Below are 19,590 nucleotides of genomic sequence, written 5' to 3'. Positions count from 1 at the left end.
CGACTTGTGTCATTAAATCGAGAGCACCTATTGTCAATCGTATCATCGTACTTTTTACGGTGCCGTTTTCATGAAAGGAATGCGGAGTTCCAGTTATACGTACGCGTAGAAAACGCTAGCGACACTCGACATGCCGATAGTAGCGACACCAGCGACGCAGGTTTGCTCTTTTTCATGTTCACGTTGAATTCGCGTGTACGTTACCGCGACAAGTAAATTACGAATCGCAGGTAATCTTTCGTGATAAAATCCATCAACTTCATATTAATGCGGTGAACGGTGCGTTAAATCCATTTGTGTATCTCGATGATGGTATTTAACGCTCGGCACGAAACATTCGTGAGATATTTGCGATGCGAAATGAACCGGTGCAATCATTCCATCGTTTCTTTTACCAGCTGTTTTCCGCTTAAATCGCAAAAAGTATATCAAGCAAAGATATGAGCGTTACGATATAATTGAAGAATCTTATAAAATTTACTTTTGTGTGTATAGTGCAACAATTAGTTTTCATCTGTTTACTGTGCTTTGTATGAAGGTTAGGTTAGGTTATCTCTCTCGTGGTATCCGTAGTGTTTCTATAATAATGGAAAAATTATTATAGAAACCCTAGACATTCATGGATAAAATTACAATATTTAAATTTGTATAGCTTGTAATTGTACATTTATTTTTTAATAACCGTGTAATATGTTTATTATATAGCTAGTTGCATTCCAGTATACTTGTTGAAACTTGTTTAAGCTTTCTGTAGGAATTCGTACTTTCCAGCAAAAAACACAATAGGTCTGTTCTATTCAACTGAACTTTGTGCATAGTTTATCTTTTTTTTTAACGTTGGAAAAAAAAGAAAAAGTAGACTATGTAAGAAGTTCAGCTAAAAGAGAGAGAACAAGTCTAGTATAATACATTATTTCATTTTTCTTTAACATTGGTAAATAGTCAGAATGTAATTTACTATGTTACACTGTATTCTTGTTGGAAAGCATTTAATTTCAAAGAGTATACCAATGAATAAAATATGATTGCATATGTAAATAATATATAAGTTGTTTAATTAATACTTGCGACGTTTGGCTTTCAGTCATGGTGCGTATGAACGTTCTTAGCGACGCCTTAAAGGCAATCAACAATGCCGAAAAACGTGGAAAGCGACAGGTGTTGCTGCGACCCTGTTCCAAGGTGATTGTCAAATTCTTGACTGTCATGATGAAGCATGGTAAGTAATATGTTATTTACATATGTACTTATGTATAAATATAAATATATATATATATTTATAAATACACATATATATTTTTTATGCAGGATATATTGGAGAGTTTGAAATTGTGGATGATCATCGCAGTGGAAAAGTAGTAGTGAATCTTACCGGAAGGTTAAATAAATGTGGTGTCATTTCACCTAGATTTGACGTACCTATCAATGACATTGAGAAATGGACCAACAATCTCTTACCTTCTCGACAGTTTGGGTAAGCCTTTATTTATTTGTAATATATGAGAAATTATCTCTTATGTTTGCTACATAAAATATAAAGTTTTGTTCCTGTTTATTTTTATTACTACTATTTATTTTATTATTTAGTTTATTTTATTACTAAAAAAATTTAAATTTATATAATATACAGTATATTATACTAGCAAGAATAAAATTAAAAGTAAAATAAGAAAGAGAGAGAGAGAGAGTATACATTTGAAAGATTACTCAGTTAAAGTGAAAAATATACTCAAAGTTATTATTATTATCGAGCATTTACATGTAGCATTCAGTGTAATGTAATATTTTTATATATGAATTGTGTTAATTAAACTTTAAAGGAAATAATTATATAATATACATTTATTATTTCTATTTATGTCTCAGATATGTTGTATTGACAACTAGCGGAGGAATTATGGATCACGAGGAGGCGAGGAGAAAACATCTTGGAGGAAAAATATTGGGATTTTTCTTCTAATTTTTTAGTTAAGTAAATAAAGATGTAAACACAAAAAATGTACGTCTAAGTAATCTTTCGATGAAAATCGAATACTTCAATCCACGAAAATTTTTATTCCATTATAAGTTTTATTTATATGCTTTTGAGATGTATTTTTTATAAGCATCGTTTTTTTTGGCTCAAGATTTCTTCACTCCATTGGTTGATTCCAGTAATGTAAGCAGATTCCAGTAATTTGCTTGTTTCGCCTGTCTTATTATATCTCTAAAGAATCATTGTGCCAATATGAATTATAAATGAGAATACATTGATGGATCTATTTACCGGGAGCAGAAAGGAGGAGGAGAATCAACGAGGCCGTCGCGAGTCAAAATACGTCTATGTAGGAGTTGGATCAGATATTCATAAGGATCATGGGGTCGACGTAGCAGAAGCTCGCCGAGCAGAGAATCGATGATGTCGTGAATCCCTTTTCGTTTTAAATACGACACCGCATCTTGCATGTTTCGTGACACATGTTGAACAGTATCATTTTTGGGACACACATCGGACACACACGTTCCTCCAATTTCTCGTTGCTTCGAAGGCGAGTTTAAATAATAATTCTCCATCCTTCATTCGTCATGGATTCGGAATTCAAATAATTCGTGATAGCGAAGTTTTTACGATCGTCCAATTTCTATCAATTCTTTTTCTCTCTTCCTCCCTTCCCTTCCTAGTTATTTTAGGTAAAAATGCAAAGTTCCTGACTCATGGCTGCCAATCTGCGAAGTAATAGAATAAATTTCTCTATTATATTGAACTTAAAGTTGCCAATATCGAAAAGTAAATTGTTTAGATAGTAACCGGTATTTTCCAAGCACTGGTTGAAATACTTTGGAATAGAAGAAATCTACTGTATCGGTACTTTCGTATCTCTCTCACCGTTGTTCAAGGTTCTAGGACTGTAACCGTGACAAGTAGTGGGTCATTTATCTCTGATTTCTTTTAATATTCTGATGCATCATCAGTCTACGTCGATCTTCAGTGGTAATTAGTATTGTTTCTGCGCAACTGAGAGAAAGATTCGGCGAATCTATAAGCCATGGCATTGTTAAGAATCGGCAGTGTGGAAATGTTGAATATTAATATTTTGACTCGTGTCTCGCGCGCAGGTACAAGTTACTTTTCATAAATTGTATTATTATTTCGCTTTCGTTTTATATGTAGATATGCATGCAATATATATTGCGAAGATTCAAAGTGTGCCGTCGTTTCTGTTTTTGCAATTTGAAAGATGGAGTCGAAAATACTAAGAAATGACAAAGTTTCATATATAGTCTGCTACACATGTAGTCATTCTAATTTTCTAATTTATCATGATTGTATCAGACAGTGCTTTTTATGATTTATTTATATTTTTAGAAATTATTAAAAATGTTAATAATAAATCGAATATGTAAATAATTCGTAATAATCTTTCTACGATACTTAATCCATAATTTGAGATATTTGACTACATAAAAATCGTAGCATTTAGATATAAATTTAAAATATGAAAGATGTGTTTTACGCATTTTTACGGCCTGCACTCAAAACATTTAACAGATTGAAGGACTCTTGCTATACAAAATAAATAACAATAGATAAAGGGCAAAGTAAGAGTCAAACACATTTTTTTTAAAAAAGTCACACAATTAAAAGAATAAATTACAAATAGAGAAAAGTAAAATTGAAAAAATATATAATAAAATAAAAACTCAGTTTAAATACAAAATACATTATTAAAAATATTTTGTAGAGCATCTGCAATATTAGAGTATATAATTTAAATTACATATTTTCTTTCTAAAAAATCATAAAATCGACATTAACGTTAAATCGACATTTATGTTAATGAAAGATACTGGTGTTTTTCATCAACAGTATTCAAATCATGTCTACATCTTAGTCTTTTATCACTGAGATGTACATTTATAAGAAATTTATAATTCTTTTAAACTTTACATACAGTTTTTTAAACAGTTTTTAAAAAATTTTGTTCAATGTTTATTGTAATATATTACCTTATCTTTATACTACTTTACGTCACGATCATGACAGTCACTTTACATGATAATCTTTATATTAACATAGATATAATTTTAGCATAAAAACTTTATTGTATACATTTGCTTACTTTAATTTTATTATACCTTGTGAATTTTCGTATTTAATTAATGTATTTTTTAATTTCTATCTTATACGTGACATAATATATAAAATGTAATTATAATAGAACATGTTTTTTATTTTGATTTCTTTTTTTTTAAATATTAATAATCTTGAATGTCTGAATGTAATTTAAATAAAAAAATATAACTATATGCATAAATATTTACTTATTAACTTCTAGCCTTCTGACCTTGAAAGTTTCGGCATAAACTAACTGTACTGTCTTTGTGAAGACATAGTTCTTTTGTTGTATTTTCTATTTATTTTCAAACCTCTTTTCTGTCTTTCTTCTTAGACCCAGTTTCACACACACACACAACTCATGGTTAACTCTTAACCGAGATTCAACTTATTTCTCATTTTTTTCCAATTCTAGAATTGAAAAGAGATAATGAATAAGTTGAACCTCTGTTAATAATTAACTGTCAGTTGTAAAACTTACTTAATCTTATTTAACATTTTATTCTTTCTTTTTATGCTTGTTCTTCATAAAAAAAATAAATCTCTATATAACAAACTTAATATAAGATAATAAATATATGTGTAATATGTTATAATATCATAACATTAAGTTTTAATTGTAGCATTCTTGGAGATGCAGTGTGCGACTTCGGCGGCAGTTCATCGGAAACGGCAGCCGTTGCATTCGACCAGCGCACGTTATTATCCAGATCCACCAACTCTCACTCTGCCGAATAACGTTTGTGATATCTTTGCTAACGAGACCGGTCGCTTCACGCCGGAACGCGCGCGTGACATTGCGTTATATACCGAGAACGGTGGTATCTCTGTCTCCACAACAAATTGCTCTGGATTTCCCAAGATTCGCGACGACAGCCATGTGGATTCATACGATTGTTTCGGCGCAGTCAGTCTGAATGGCACAATGCAGAGCAACGTGCCAAAACCGTTCTCCTCGTGTGGCAAATCCATGCACCTTAACATGCCTGGTGGACAGTGGTCCCGCGACGGCAAATACATCGCCGAGGACATGCAACGCTCTCATTACCGCAAATTGTCGTGTAAGAACGACCTTTGACTGGATTCTGGAGGTGCTTTCCTCATCTTCGCTTCCTTACGATTTGCATCTTTATAATCCTCGCTGTTCTCTGAATCCTAGAAAATAATGCGATACTTTGATCCCGAGACTCTAAATGTTGGAGGATCAAAGGACGTTTAATCAATTACGAATATATAAATTATCTGAATATCAATATAGAATTATTTATACCAAATTGAATTAAGTAAGATCTTTCGCTGGTGTTATCTAGCTCTGAGAATCTGATAATTTGTGTAATTCGCTAGGATTCAAAGCTAAGCATTCCAAAAATTCATAATATTTCAACAACAATCTAATGTTACAAAAGTTTATAAAAGGATTTTATCTTCTTCCTGTGTTAATGTTTCATCAATATTATACCAATATTAGTACATATTAAAAGCTCTGTTGAAGATTTTTATACACTTGAGAATTTGCAGATTCTTAAGTTGGATGTTCGAGGTAAATAAGAACTGTGCAAGCTTTTGTGACCATCCAGCTTCAGAAATTCACATTAGGTAATTATATGTCGCTTAGGTACTGCAACTAATGCCTTCATAACGAGCCCGCTTTTACGAGCGACATATTGGCCAATTTATACTACCAGAATAAGCTACTCAACCAAAACCTCCAAAGACTCCCAGAAGGATCAGGCCACGGTGCCGGTCGCAATGATGTCAAAGCGGGAAAAATTTCGCCTAATGTTGAGGGATTATGGAAGCACTCTGCTTGTCTTTCATATCACTATATCGCTGATAAGTCTCGGTGGTTGTTATATGGTGGTCATTAGGTCAGTGCGATTCCTGTAATAGGTTTAAAAATCGCATCCTCTCTTTTCTAACTGAAATATTTAACATTGAAAATGTAATATACATAACCGAAAGTAATTCATGTATGATCAAAGATTTTAATCTAAACCGAAAATTTCATATATCAAGTAAAGAAATACTTGGTCAAATATTACTTTTTATCACTTATTTTAAAGAAATATTTGATCAAATGTCATTTATTTTTAACAAAAGATTGGTTAAAATTTTTCAAATGTACGACTTCTGGAACATTTCTAGCTTTCCCGGTTTGGTTTTTAAACAGGTTTATATTAATTTTTGTATATAACTAATTTTTACACACAACATGTCTTTCAAAATAAAATTCTTGAAAGAGAAAATGAGAGCATAACTGTATCATTTTATTTTTCGAGATTTATTTTGAGAAAATTTATTATAATTTTTTCCGATAATTCGAATTCTTGTTTTCAGTGGAATCGATGTAACACCATTTGTACAACAGTGGACAGGAGGAAACGAACAGGTAGAAAACCTGCTGAAAGTTTCGACGGACTTCATAATAGCGTACACAGTTCACAAATTGCTCGCACCTGTTCGAATAGGAATATCCTTGTCCGTGACTCCAGTGCTTGTCAAATATCTAAGGAAAATAGGCTTGCTTAAAATGCCGAAAAAAAAATCACCCATATCAACAACTTCTATCAAATCACCACCAACAACTTCGTAAAATATTGTTTCTTTTATTAAAAAGATTTCGTTGTTAAATGTCGTATTTCGATGAGAAACAAATAATAAAATACTTTTAAATACTGACACTGTGAAAAGAAATTATTAAGAATAGTCGCAAAAAGTAAGATATTTGCTATATTTATAAGATTGATATTTGTGTATCTTGTATATAAATTAAAATAAATGGATAGTTTTGATAATAGAAAAACTTTGCTACTAAATAAAATCGACGTGTATGTATAAGCAAAACTATTTTATCTTCTTCTGTATAATTAAATTAAAAGTTTACAGTTTTAATGTAATTCTAATCTATATAAAAGGTGTAGGCATTTATATTTGTTATCAGTTTTATAAATAAATCTGTAAATAAACGTGCTTGTTATTTAGACAAAACGAATTGACATCACATATGCACCTCTCGTTTATTATATAAAGAATATAGTGATCATAAAATTTACATAGTTTTGTATCTCGCATACGACGGAATCGTAAGTTTCGCGTATGCCATAATACATAATAATCACGCATATCGCATTCGCAGCACAGAATCTTCGTACACAAAAGCTCGGTAATTTCAATTGGACGAATTCGCGGTTTGTCGCGAGTTAAAGCCGATGGCAGAAGACAAGACATACAATGTTTACGTCTTAAATGTGGACGTAGGGTAAGGAAAAACACATAACTTGTTCACACATAAAAAAATCATAAAGGACTATTGTATAGATGTGGAAACTTATACACAATAGTCTTTCACAATTTAAGTTATACTTTTTCTCTACCTTACCCTACATACACGTCTAAGACGTAAACGTCTTTATCATCAACCTAAATTTCATCATACATAAGACGTCAATGTATATATATTTATATACATAATTCTTTAAAAAAATATAATACATAGAGAGAGTAGAATTAAAAAATGTTATAATTATGTACAATGAGTGTGTGAACTTAAAGTAGTACACTTCTTACAAATAAAATCTTACAAGTTAATCTCGTTGAGATTCTGTCAAGATGCATCCTCGACATTACAATCTAGATGATAATACATTCGTCGCACGAAAAAAGGATCTCTATAGCAAACATAGATACAAAAGAAAAACGGCTGACAAAAGCTATCGAAGTCTTCTTTTGAGTATTATTGTATTCTTTTATGTCCCTCAGTATATTTCATAAAAATTAAGCGTAATAGATTACGGTACTCCATCAATAATATAGGATGGAAAGATTCGGCAGTATGAATTGATTGTTAAGACGTTTAGATCTTTAATCCTTAGGTATAATTAATTCGGTTGGATATATCAATACATATTAATGTCAGTTATATAAAAGTCTACTTAATTCAAATATAAAAGCATGATGCAAGCGCTTTGATTAATGAAATGTCTAAATTGCATTCTATCAAGCAACGCGATAATTCATACTTTAGCATCTAGTGCGTCTGACCATTTATTACGTATACACCTTTATATTTATGTCATAACAATTTTTAATATGCATCAGTATGCGCTAGTATATCCAACTGAATTTATTACTAAAAGTCTTAATTCTCAGATTGTATTGGATTGTAGGATCCAATTAGCTGCTTTGAAAACTTTGAACACTTGATTTTTCTGCTATAGCATTTGAGCAATTTCAACTTAAACGTAGGGACTTGAGTCATTTATAAGGAGATGAGATGTGCTAGTAAAAGAACAAATAATATAAATCATCTAATAATACTTCCAAACTCATTAATATACAGTCCAAACACTTTACGAGTCGTAGATCGTTTATAGAAACGCGAGATAAAAAACTTATTTGGCACAGCGACGAATATTAACGTATGTCTAATTATTCATGAGATAATCATAAACATAATTTGAAGCGTTGTTGCAACTTTCATACAAATCGATTTGATTAATTAATTTGAATCAAAGTTGAAAATAAATATAAATTTGCCTAAAGATTCTTAAAAATTAAAAACAAATTTTAAATAATTTATGAATGATGTATATAAATAAATTCGAAAAACAATTTTTAAAAAACTCTGCTACGTATTGATATCACACAATAAATTAACATTTTTGTTTAAAGCTAATGATTTCCCAATGTTAATAAAAAAATAATGCGTTTTAGTTACGTTTTGCATTATAAACTGAGACGTAACACTCAGAAATTCGAAAATTCCTATCAGCGATCATGCGGCTGTCTTAGTAGCTGAACTTACACATTTTAACATTATAAAAATCACGATATCGTAGGTATTTTACCTCTACATACATTATCGAAAAATTCTCTTACTTTCTTAACTGCACATTCAGTTATAAAGAGTTATGAAATTCAAGAAGCAAAGTAAAATATTGAGAAAAGGACATTGGTTTGTTTTCGTCTAAATGTTTTTTGAAAAGATTCAACTCGTCATATATATAATTTACCTGATCGTTCAACAAAAAAAAAAAAATAAAAAAGTACGTAATCTTCGTGAACAAATGCAGCTGCGGACTTAAACGTAGGCTTCAGTACGATGACCTCGTATGTGATGGAAGAACTGCTGCCAACTGGTAAGCGTCTTCTTAGACCATACCCAGAAGCTGCTAGTAATGCCCACAATCATCGCCATGAGGTATTTGATCATGAAAATCTCGAAATCGGGTTTACGACCAAGATCACGAATGCCGGAAGGACACGGCATCGAGTAGAGCATCTGCAGACTCGGTCGCGAGCACATATCCAAGTTCCACGTAAGCATCCATTGGTCGAAATACGCTTGCTCATAGAAGAGGCAGGCGATTACGACTAGAGCAGGTACGATGTAGAGCACGGAAAAGATGCCGATGCGAATCATGAGTTTCTCGAGTTTATCAGTCTTTGTGCCGTCGTGCTTCATTACCGTTCGAATGCGGAAGAGCGAGACGAAACCTGCCAGCAGGAACACAGTGCCCAATAAAAGATAAACGCATAGCGGTGCCAGCACAAAACCCCGAAGAGCCTCCACGTTCCAAAGACCAACGTAGCAAACTCCGGACAATATATCACCTACAAATTAAATTAGAGAAATATAATTTATATATATACACACAAAATATAATTTCCAACATAAAAATAATATAAAAGTAATGTGAGAAACTTTTTAACTTTACTATTAATTAATTTTGAAAAGAAATTATAAAATAGTTTATAATATATTTGTAATCACAAGAAAATATGATAAAGAGTGATTGTATTTTACATCTGTATCTTTTTTATGTAAAGTATTGGAATTTGTATTATAATTGTTAATTCACCTTCCACTTTTCCCATCGCCAGAATAGTAACAGTCTTCACGGCTGGTGCAGCCCAGGCAGCTAAATGGAAGTATTGCGAATTGGTTTCAATCGCTTCATGCCCCCATTTTAATCCAGCTGCTAGGAACCATGTAAGGGTGAGAATGACCCACCAGATGCTCGACGCCATGCCGAAGAAATAGAGAATCATGAACAGCACAGTGCACAGTTCATGTTTAGTACCCTGAGTGATTGTAGAAGCCATCTGTAACCGTATACCTACAGGCGGTGAGAATGGCTCCCTACACGATATGGAATTCCCTGCTGCCCAGCCGATCACATAAACTAGTGCCACCATCAGGTAACATACAGACAAGAAAATGATAGGCCTCTCAGGGTACCTGTATGAGAAATAAATGTTTAAACTTCGAGATCTTGAAACTATGGATTTAGTTAGATATTTTTCAAACTCTAATTATACTTTTGTCCATTTGTAAGATTTTCTATGGTAGTATTGTTCTTTTAATTCACAATTCAAAAAAATGTGATTTTCGAGTTATTACTATGAATGAATCAGGTAAAAATTATACATTATCAATCATCAAAAATAAACTAACATCACAGTCCTTCTACTAATAGCACTTGCGTGTTGTCAGCATCTTCAAAGAGATCATTAACACCTTTTAAAAGAACTTTGGCACATCTTGAGTTTTTGTACATCATCATTTTTGTAAATATATAAAAAGAGTTTTTTTTATGGAAAACATTTAGAGTTAGAATAGACTTGTGGATCTAAGTTTGAAGAAAAAATTATTTTATTTTAGTCACTTTAGCTGATTAAGTAAATTTTTAATCTCATTTACAAGTATTAAAATTATTAACAGCATTTCATAACTTCTTTAACTTAATAATACTTTAATAAAGGCTCTACAAACTTGTCGAATGTTTGATATATTTCATGAAGATATAACTAGATCTCCTAACGAAGAAAGTGAGTTTTACCTAAATCTATCAGTATCAATGAGGAATGTCAGGAACGTGAAGAAGCACGAAGCGGCACAAATAGAGGCCCAAGTGCCAACCCATACCCTGGAGAATCTTCTTTGCCTCTCAGTAAAGAACATCCCGTCGCAGGGCGCTCCGCAATCGGGTTCCACTTTGTTTCCCACTTTTAATGAATATCCTAATCCATGAGGAACTTTGAACTGCACTGGGCAGACAAAGCCAAAATCCCTGACACCCATCATAAAAGTATTGCCTTTACCAACGCCCTTGCCATTGTGAGGTTTTAATCCTTCATTCCAGGTTGGTTGAAACTCTGCCATCGGCATACGGGCGGGAGGAGAGACAGGCACAGGTTCCTGACGTGTGGTGGTCTCGTTGGTGCCTACACAGAGCTCCGTGCCATCATTCTCCGGCATCTTGGAACACTCCAGAGCCTCCGGCCACATGAAACCGAAGCTGTTCATCAGCTCCTCGCAGCCGGAGCGCGCACTCTCACAGAGCGACCGGCACGGCGGTATCGCCTTCTCGATTATCGTACAAACGGGTGCATAGACAGTGCATAGGAAGAAGCGCAGATCCGGGCTACACTTCATCTTGACGAGCGGCATATACTGATGCACCTCTTGGCCGGCGTCCTCTTGCTTCTGATGATTCATTAAATTCGGCATTATCGTCTCATTGTATGGGATGTTCATGCAGAGATTGATAGTAATAGGCTCACAGCGGCCGTGATGAGCAAGAGGATCGCCAACCCCGCCGTGGGCGGTGGAGGAGTGCAAGGCAGCGGTGACAGTCACCACGCCGGACAGAAAGGCATTGATCATCATCATCCGCAACATCTCTAGCCTCCTCTTTGGGAGCAAGCACACACCCCGGGAATAATACTCACGACCCATGATGCGACATGCCGATATCTTCAACGACCACGACAATGAAAGTGAAGGTGATAAGTGAAGGTGATAAGTGAAGGTGCTGATAATGAGGGTGAAGGCGATGATGACCGACGAGCGAGGTGACAGACGCGCTCGTGGAGTAGTAGTAGTATAAACCAGTGTAAACAGTTATGGCAGTCATACGATACGTCTTAACGACGATGAAGCAGAAGGAGGGATCAGAGATTATGGAGAAGCCTCATTGAGCCGTACGTTCAAAGGCCAATAGAAAAGCTGACTTCCTAGGGACATTTCCAGATTTGTCATGTCGAGTCCATATGCTGCTCCATAAGAGAGACCGAAAAGGCGTATCCGTATTTCCCGTCTGTGTCAAGGTGTCAACTTTATGGTCGTGGAAGTTGGAGTTTGGAAGGGAGATTTAAACGCGAAGAAGACGAAGCGAAGCCGATGCCGATGATTAGCATCGGTCGGAGAAGAAGAAAAAGAAGAAAAAGAAGCGATGCATGATGATGTGAGGGTGATCGAACTCCGATTACTTTTATTAATATAGATTTATTGATCATCTATTGCTGAACCCTCTGATGATAAGTCTGTTGTCCATTTAATTATAAATATTTTTGTTAAAAAGATTAAACAATTTTCTTTTTACTAGTATGTTACATGTACATTTGGATTATTCTCACTAAAATATACTTGGTATTCATTCTTTTTTTAATACAAATTATATCATATTTTGGTTCCTTGAAACTTATGTATATCTATACTTAAACAGGGGCGGGTTCGAATTCTCACCCGAGTGCTCCCTGCCCCCCTGGATATCATGTCATCTTTATTTAACATTTGGCAAACAACAAGAGTGGAGTGATACCTGAGTGACTGGTGCAAATCTAAATCCAGCATCTAGCTAGAAGATAGATTATTCTAGGAACTTCAGGGTACTATGAAATTATTTGGATTCTGATAAAAATTGTTCAATTACAACAATCCAGCTATATCGCCATAATATTAAAAAAATATTAAAATACTGTTAATGCAAAATTTTGTGCTGCATGAGTAATTTATAAGTGCTTTATAATTAACAAAAATTAAACGGGAGTCTTAACAGTCCAGCTTCAGTAATTGTGTTACAGATTTAGCGTCAGTTTTGAAGGCTTACTTAATGTATTTATAAAAAAAAAAGATGAATTATTAAGACAGAAATTTGACAATCTCAAGAATTGAATTTGGTTGCCGATTAAATTGATCGAATCTTGGTGGAAGTTACTCTGAAAGTATATATATAGCGTTAATTCTCTAAATCTTTTTTCGTAAATTCAGACATCAAGTTTTTATTGTCTATCATTTTCTGCATACAAAATCGGACACTGACGTCGATTTTTTTTTCTTGTCGACAAATCATAGCCTAAGTATTGAAATGGACAAAGGATAGGTGGATAGCGATAAATAGATGAGAACTGAATCGGTCTCGATTTTGATTTTATTTCCTTTTCTTGATACGTAATGCGCAACACGTTTCGTTAGCCTTCGCCAACGAACGGCGCGTATGATCGTAATTGCTACAGTTCTCTTTTCTCTTTTTTTTTTTTAATTTTTTTTCGCACTTACAGTACGTACAAGTGCACCGCATGCACCTTTAGACGGGTTGCATTCGCGGGCGAACTCGCGCTCGCTGTACTATTTACAACGCCAGTCGCATTTACGCGAATCGCGTATTTTCAAGACCCGCCGGATTTTCTCCAGGATCCGAGCACGAGATCTCGAGTTTTCCATTTTTCCTAGAAAACACAATAGAAATTCAGGGAATAATTCCGATCGGAATCCATTCCGAATAATTCCAATTAACTCCATCGGATGATTACTTTGACGCTAGTATTATTTCGTTAACAGAACAGAATAATTCTTTGTAAGAGAAAAAGGATTTAATAATAATAAATTATGTAGACATTTTTTGTGTTATGAGATTAAATTCGCTGCCAGTTGAGTCGATCGCCTATTAATTAGTAAATTGGAGTTTGATTGAAGTAGCCCTATTATCCATTTCTACCAATGTAGATTAATTTCAATCTCAGTTTAATTTAATCTTTATCTTTTTTTCTAGTTCTAAGAATTATAAAGATAAAGAACAAATAAAATTAAGATTAAGTTAATCTGCATGGAAAGAGATGAACTATCATGAGTTTTGAGAAGTTAGATTTTTTAAGTGATAATTATTCTGAAATTATTGAACTCTTTATAGAAGCTTCTCTGGCGTTGAAGGTTCGATTGTATTTTGATGGAAAATCTTATTGATGAAATATAATAATGTAAAAATATAATAAATATAATAATTGATCATTCAGAAATATGATATTTTATTGACGATAATTGCATAACATCTCGAGAATCCTGTAAGATTCATTCGATACCGAAGATGCTATATAAGCACAATTCTTCAAACAAATTTTATCACATAAAAAATACCATTCTATATTTTCTATAGATTTTATCCAAAATAAAGAAAAGTTTTTTTATCTCATGAGAGAGATTAAAAATTCTCTTTTCGCAACGAGATTAATAGCGGGTATTGAAAATGAGCGTCTCGTTTGATAGTCGATATTATATAGTTATTGAGGAAAAATCGCGCGCGAGTCGCCCGAAATTACGCTTTCGTTATCGTAAACAAATAAATAATTTATCTTCTCGCACGAATGTGGCTCTTGCACCCAAGTCGCACCCAACTTGCGTGAGCTCAGCCTTCTTATGCCTTATGATTAGTATTATTTAACATTTAAGAGTCATTATGGAAGATTGAAGTGTACCGCCGACACATCTCTCGCGCGCCTCCCTGCTTAATTAATCTCTCGCTCGTTTCAATTAATTAAATCTCACAAAAGAAGAACGGTCGACTTAAGAAGGATCAATGTAAAATTAATTCTAATCTTAAAAATTGGAATTATCGAAAACTTTTGGTTTTATCTTTCTTTTACTTAAAATAATTTATTGTGATTTTCAGAATAAAACGCGACAAGAGGGAATGTCACAGAATTCAATTCCTTAGTATGGGATTGGAAATCGCTATATTTACAGTAACGCGATATCATGGAAGACGACTGATATCACTTATGGAAGGTCCAAAATGTTATCGACGCCTACGGGTCATCGATAAGAGCGCGAATCGCTATGCGATTTATAGGGAAGCACTGTTTTTAAGCTAAGAGGTTCATCTAATGTTTTTTTTCTCTTAGTATTGCTATTAATAACATCGCGTGATAGTGAACTCTAGTCAATCGCAATCTTTATTGGCACAGTATCGAATTCCGAAAACGATTGAACGTAACTTCTACGTTTTTTTGCATATATGCGTGGACTCTAAAATAGTATAAAATATTGTATTTATGATTTTATATATATATATATATACATACTGATTTGATATATTTCCTAACAATGCACTCGTCATCGGAATGCACGAAATTTTATAATGTGATTAGAAGTATATTTTCTAGTTAATGATATTTTTTTCCAAATTCTTTCAAAGATTTCAGGAAAGGTTTCCAAGGTTTCACACAGGAATTTTGGAGATAGAAAAAAATGTTTCAGATGAAAGTGGAACAGTTTTACACTATTATATATTGCGACACATATAATATTGACATAAAATATAAAATATCTCGTAAACAATTGGTTTTTTGGTATCTCTATCTTAATACTTTTATATGCAGAATAATTAGAGAAATCATATTATGCAAAAAAATTATACAATTCCAGTTAAAAAAAGGAAGGAACCTTCATATCTTTTTGACGCCTCCTAGAAGAAAGACATGATCAAAACACGTCTCCCTTGAAACCGTTCCACTTTCAAAATATGTCTGTTCAAAACATTTTTTTTTATCTCCAAAAATGTGAGTGTTATTCGAGTGACCTTAGATGACTCATCCTGTATAAGTCAATGTACACATACGGAGTTCTTCTTTTACGAGACCTAAAATTCGTGTACTTTTACTCGATAAAAATTTGCAGCCGAAATTTAGTAACGCTAAATTCAAAATCTATGCAATAATTTACAAGGACAAAGAGAAGAGATCCTTCAGAGGGAAGACACACACGCGACGCTATCGCAATGTAATTCTTGTGAAAAACTTCGTCGGTAAGTTTCTTTTCAATTATATTCATTCTCAATTCAAATTCTTCGTTATATGCACATTTCTTAAATTTACTCAAGACCAATTCTTCCAGATTAATTAAGAGGGAGATAAGCACGAGGCGGAGTTCCGTTTCAAACCAGAACTTGGAGAATAATATCTTCCGCTAGTGCACGCTCTACGCAAATTTATAACGTTCGCCGCCGCTATTTAACCGCGCGTTCGAACACGGCCGTATGATCTTGCGGAAGAGAATCGCGTGGACGCGCGCAACGCTAAAAAATCGCGGCATGGACACGGGCCGCAGGATTGGTATGCGGCGCGTGCACTAGCGCGCGCACTCTCTCACATACACCAGCATTCACCTGTACATGATTGTGTGTAATACCCGGCGGGCAAGGTCAGAAGAAACCCCGTCGCCACGATTACAATTCCAGAATGATCGATGCGTATTCACGCGTCGTCAAAAAAACGCGCATCTGCATGGAAAATGTGTATGTGTGTGTGTGTGTGTGTGTGTGTGTGTGTATTTTAGAAATGTATTTGTATGTTTTCTTTGCCTTTTCCATTAGCACCAATCTTAATGTTAGCCCTGTGTAGGTGTGTGAGATTTTACTGTCCTGAATTTTTATTCATGAGGAACCTCCTATATATGTATATATATTGCGCGATTCCTTTGACGTGCAAAAGACAGGATTAATGAGGATTAAAATACTTTCGAGATATTCGAAAAAATGGACAGACTTTCTTGGAATATTTTCAGCGAGATTAATACACGAGTATAACGTGCCCGTCGCACACATCCGGCCGACCAGTGCGCATTATATCATACTTATTCATACGTCACGTGCACTCGATTATAAAAGTCCACGTCCATGAGGAAAACCCAAGTGCTTGTAAGTACAAATAAAAGTCGATTAGAATAATAATAATAATTCATAGAGTAATCCTTAAAATATTCTGCAACGATAATAATTTAAAATATTAAGTAAAGCGGAATCGATTTATATATATGAAAAAAAAAAAAAAAAAACAACTGAGTTTTTAAGGAATTTTAAATCTTTATTTTTGAAATTTTTAATTAAAAAAATTTTAATTTTAAAGATTTTTACGATAATTGAATTTTCAACGATAATAGTTTAATGTATTAGTAAAGCGGGATTGATTTAAATCATTTAAATAACAAGTTCTTAAAATTTTACTTTCAGGGATTTTAGAAAAAAATTAAAAAATATTTTAATTAGAAAATCTGCTTAAAAATATAATCAAGCTCTGTCTTTTGATCATATATTTGTTTAAGGTTTTCCTTGGAGGTGAGCCTTTACAATTAAATACACGCACAGATATATTCATCTATCTATCTATCTATCTATCTATTTATCTATCTATTGTTCCGCTAGCGACACTAATAATCGTGTCGATCTAATTATCCGAGTGCAACAGCATGCATGTCCGCACGTTCTGCGTGTTTTCACAGGTATACTTCATGCACCCGGTATATTTGTGACATAACTGAGAGAGCGCGTAATTGAGTAAATGTAATCAAACGTAGGTACCCGTATGTCGATAAAGTTTTTTTTTTCCATTTTTTCTGTATGCCACAATGCATGGCGCACTATTACGTCACGCACGAGATATACCGGATGTATTTCATAAAAAAAGACCAGCACGTACACGTTTAATACATCTGAAATGGAAAAATATATAGGAAGAAATTATATAATACTTTAAAGTCAATCTCTCTTGGACTTCAATATTGAATTAATTTCTACCGATACCTTTTTGTTTACGCTAATTGATTAATCCGTTTAATTAGTGCAATATTAAAAATAACGAATAATATTCCGTTTTAGACGAAAGTATTGCCTCGCGTGGCGTTACTGCCTTTGGCATTGCGTGGACACGCAGTATCGAGCGGGACTGAGCACGTCATCAAAAAATTAGCAAAAACAATAGATTTCGGTACTGTACGGTCGCACTTGTTGAGCAAACAATCTCCGTGCGCCTGGGAAGATATACATTTGGCACTGGATTTTCTTTCTCCCTCTCTTTCACACACTTCTCTTCGAGGGAAGATCTCTTCAACTCTCTTCGTGATGACGCGACGTGCAATCGAACTCTCGATATTGAATCAATCGCAAAAAAGTAAAAATTATAAACATCAAGAAGAATTAAATAAATTCAAAGGATCGCTAGAGAAAGTAAACGTCTACGATCGAGTGTGTATTGCATTTCTAAGAAAGTTACTTTCGCTTATCATTCTTATTCTAGACTCTGTATTAAAATTTATTCGTTGGAACCTAACTCTTTTCAATCATATTGAATTATGGGACTTTGACTACTTCTAACTTTGATCACACAAAGATTTGTCTCATCCTTTCGTTTTGATTGCATTCTTTGATACTGTTTCATCCCATTTCTCTTGTTAAAATAAAATTAATTGACAAACAATTGTAATTGACGACGTGAATTGTTTTAAAAGATAAATAATAAGATTTTTGCGATCAATTCCGTGATAATCCTTGAACTTCGCTGCAAAAGAACTTGGATAATCGAGAGTTCTTTGCGATTCGCTAATACGCGACGAAAGAAAGTGTTTCTTTATTTACAAGGATTCGCAACGATCATGGCGATCGAAGGAACGTCACCATCGACATTCATTACCCACAGCTGGCTGGGAAAAAAATATACGCAGCCGTGCCCCTTATTTTTACATCACCCGAACGATAGCTCGTTCGATTATCAGGAACGTATCTTCTTCATGAAACCCGAAGACGTTCGAGTTCCCCTTTTTAGCCCTTCCTGTAATTTTCCCTCATATTTAAAGAAACCACTATGCCATTCTCTACATTCTCTCGAAAATAACGATCGATATCTATATATTTGTAGAAAGAAAAGCAGAAAGGGGATATCGACAGGGCCGAAGGAACCGAACAGTCCTCTCTCTTCGGGATCACGAGGAGGGCCTCGCCCGATGATGATATGATTGCCCCTCGAGAAAATTGCCAACGCGGCCGGCTCGGCCTTAGCTGTTCATGATCGTGGACCTCCTGGAGTAGCCACGCCTCGTCACCGTTTCGCCCTGCGCCTCGCACTCCCGCTTCACCCGGTCGATTATGTCCGCTACCAGCTTCTCCTCTTTTTCCCGCTGCAACTCCCAATCTGGACCTCTGCAAGTCTACAGCAGAACGTTACCAAAATCGAATAGAAAGATATTGAATATTAATAATTTAGAGGTAAATGTTACTTTAAAGAAGATAATATTGTAGGTAATATTGTGAGAGTGTACTTACATCGGTGGAAGTCTTGCGTGACTTCTTGTTAGTGGGTTCCTCGCGGTTCTCATCGTTCTCGTTGTCGGAATGCCGGGAACTTAAATGGCCGATATAGCCTTTGCGGGATTTAAAGTACGTGTTGCAGCTATGGCACTTGAAGAGCGGTGCCGGCTGAGCCACCTGGGTCGACACGTGTAGCTTGTACTTGTGCCTGTACCAACGGGTTCGCGACGGAAGCACCTCACCGCACCACTTGCAGACTACGGAACCGTCGTTTTGAATGAGGTATTCCAGCAGCTTGGAAAATAACATTTATTAATACGTTTTATCTCCACATATCCTTTCCATCCTTTCTCACTA

General features: G+C 34.5%; 5 protein-coding genes across 11 annotated transcripts in view; 2 read left to right on the top strand and 3 right to left on the bottom strand.

The window, feature by feature from the left end:
• Positions 1–137: 137 nt before the first annotated feature.
• LOC108746758 (40S ribosomal protein S15Aa) lies at positions 138–1,998 on the top strand. 2 transcript variants are annotated; one of them, XM_018483702.1, is made up of 4 exons: positions 138–230; positions 1,085–1,219; positions 1,309–1,474; positions 1,867–1,960. In XM_018483702.1, the coding sequence occupies exons 2-4, from the start codon at positions 1,087–1,089 to the stop codon at positions 1,958–1,960; spliced, it is 393 nt and encodes a 130-aa protein (XP_018339204.1). In that variant the 5' UTR covers positions 138–230; positions 1,085–1,086. The 2 variants fall into 2 exon arrangements, with proteins under 2 accessions (XP_018339204.1, XP_018339205.1); XM_018483703.1 differs by lacking the exon at positions 138–230 and having other exon boundaries at positions 1,087–1,219; positions 1,867–1,998.
• Positions 1,999–2,060: 62 nt separating this feature from the next.
• On the bottom strand, positions 2,061–2,648 carry LOC108746759. The gene is made up of 2 exons (XM_018483704.1): positions 2,267–2,648; positions 2,061–2,206 (listed from the first exon to the last, which is right to left on the bottom strand). The coding sequence occupies exons 1-2, from the start codon at positions 2,551–2,553 to the stop codon at positions 2,122–2,124; spliced, it is 372 nt and encodes a 123-aa protein (XP_018339206.1). The 5' UTR covers positions 2,554–2,648; the 3' UTR covers positions 2,061–2,121.
• Positions 2,649–2,865: 217 nt separating this feature from the next.
• Positions 2,866–6,801, top strand: LOC108746788. The gene is made up of 4 exons (XM_018483746.1): positions 2,866–3,096; positions 4,720–5,157; positions 5,712–5,964; positions 6,434–6,801. Exons 1-4 carry the CDS (start codon positions 3,027–3,029, stop codon positions 6,687–6,689), a joined length of 1,017 nt encoding a protein of 338 aa, XP_018339248.1. The 5' UTR covers positions 2,866–3,026; the 3' UTR covers positions 6,690–6,801.
• A 2,013-nt stretch (positions 6,802–8,814) lies between these two features.
• On the bottom strand, positions 8,815–12,003 carry LOC108746777 (frizzled-7-B). Its single transcript, XM_018483732.1, has 3 exons — positions 10,939–12,003; positions 9,958–10,337; positions 8,815–9,709 (listed from the first exon to the last, which is right to left on the bottom strand). The coding sequence occupies exons 1-3, from the start codon at positions 11,835–11,837 to the stop codon at positions 9,177–9,179; spliced, it is 1,812 nt and encodes a 603-aa protein (XP_018339234.1). The 5' UTR covers positions 11,838–12,003; the 3' UTR covers positions 8,815–9,176.
• Positions 12,004–17,698: 5,695 nt separating this feature from the next.
• The window catches only part of LOC108746887 (protein tramtrack, alpha isoform-like), a 55,836-nt gene continuing 53,944 nt past the window's right edge, over positions 17,699–19,590 (bottom strand). For all 6 annotated transcript variants that reach the window (XM_018483951.1, XM_018483948.1, XM_018483953.1 and 3 more), the window contains exons 6-7: positions 19,249–19,527; positions 17,699–19,133 (exon numbers count right to left, since the gene is read on the bottom strand). In XM_018483951.1, coding sequence (XP_018339453.1) covers positions 18,981–19,133; positions 19,249–19,527 — 432 coding nt within the window. In that variant the 3' untranslated portion in view covers positions 17,699–18,980. The remainder of the gene's footprint in view (positions 19,134–19,248; positions 19,528–19,590) is intronic.

Source organism: Trachymyrmex septentrionalis, unplaced genomic scaffold, assembly GCF_001594115.1.
Source record: "Trachymyrmex septentrionalis isolate Tsep2-gDNA-1 unplaced genomic scaffold, Tsep1.0 scaffold19, whole genome shotgun sequence".
Taxonomy (NCBI): domain Eukaryota; kingdom Metazoa; phylum Arthropoda; class Insecta; order Hymenoptera; family Formicidae; genus Trachymyrmex; species Trachymyrmex septentrionalis.
Note: the sequence above shows the minus strand (reverse complement) of the source record. Positions and strands in the feature narration are given on the sequence as shown.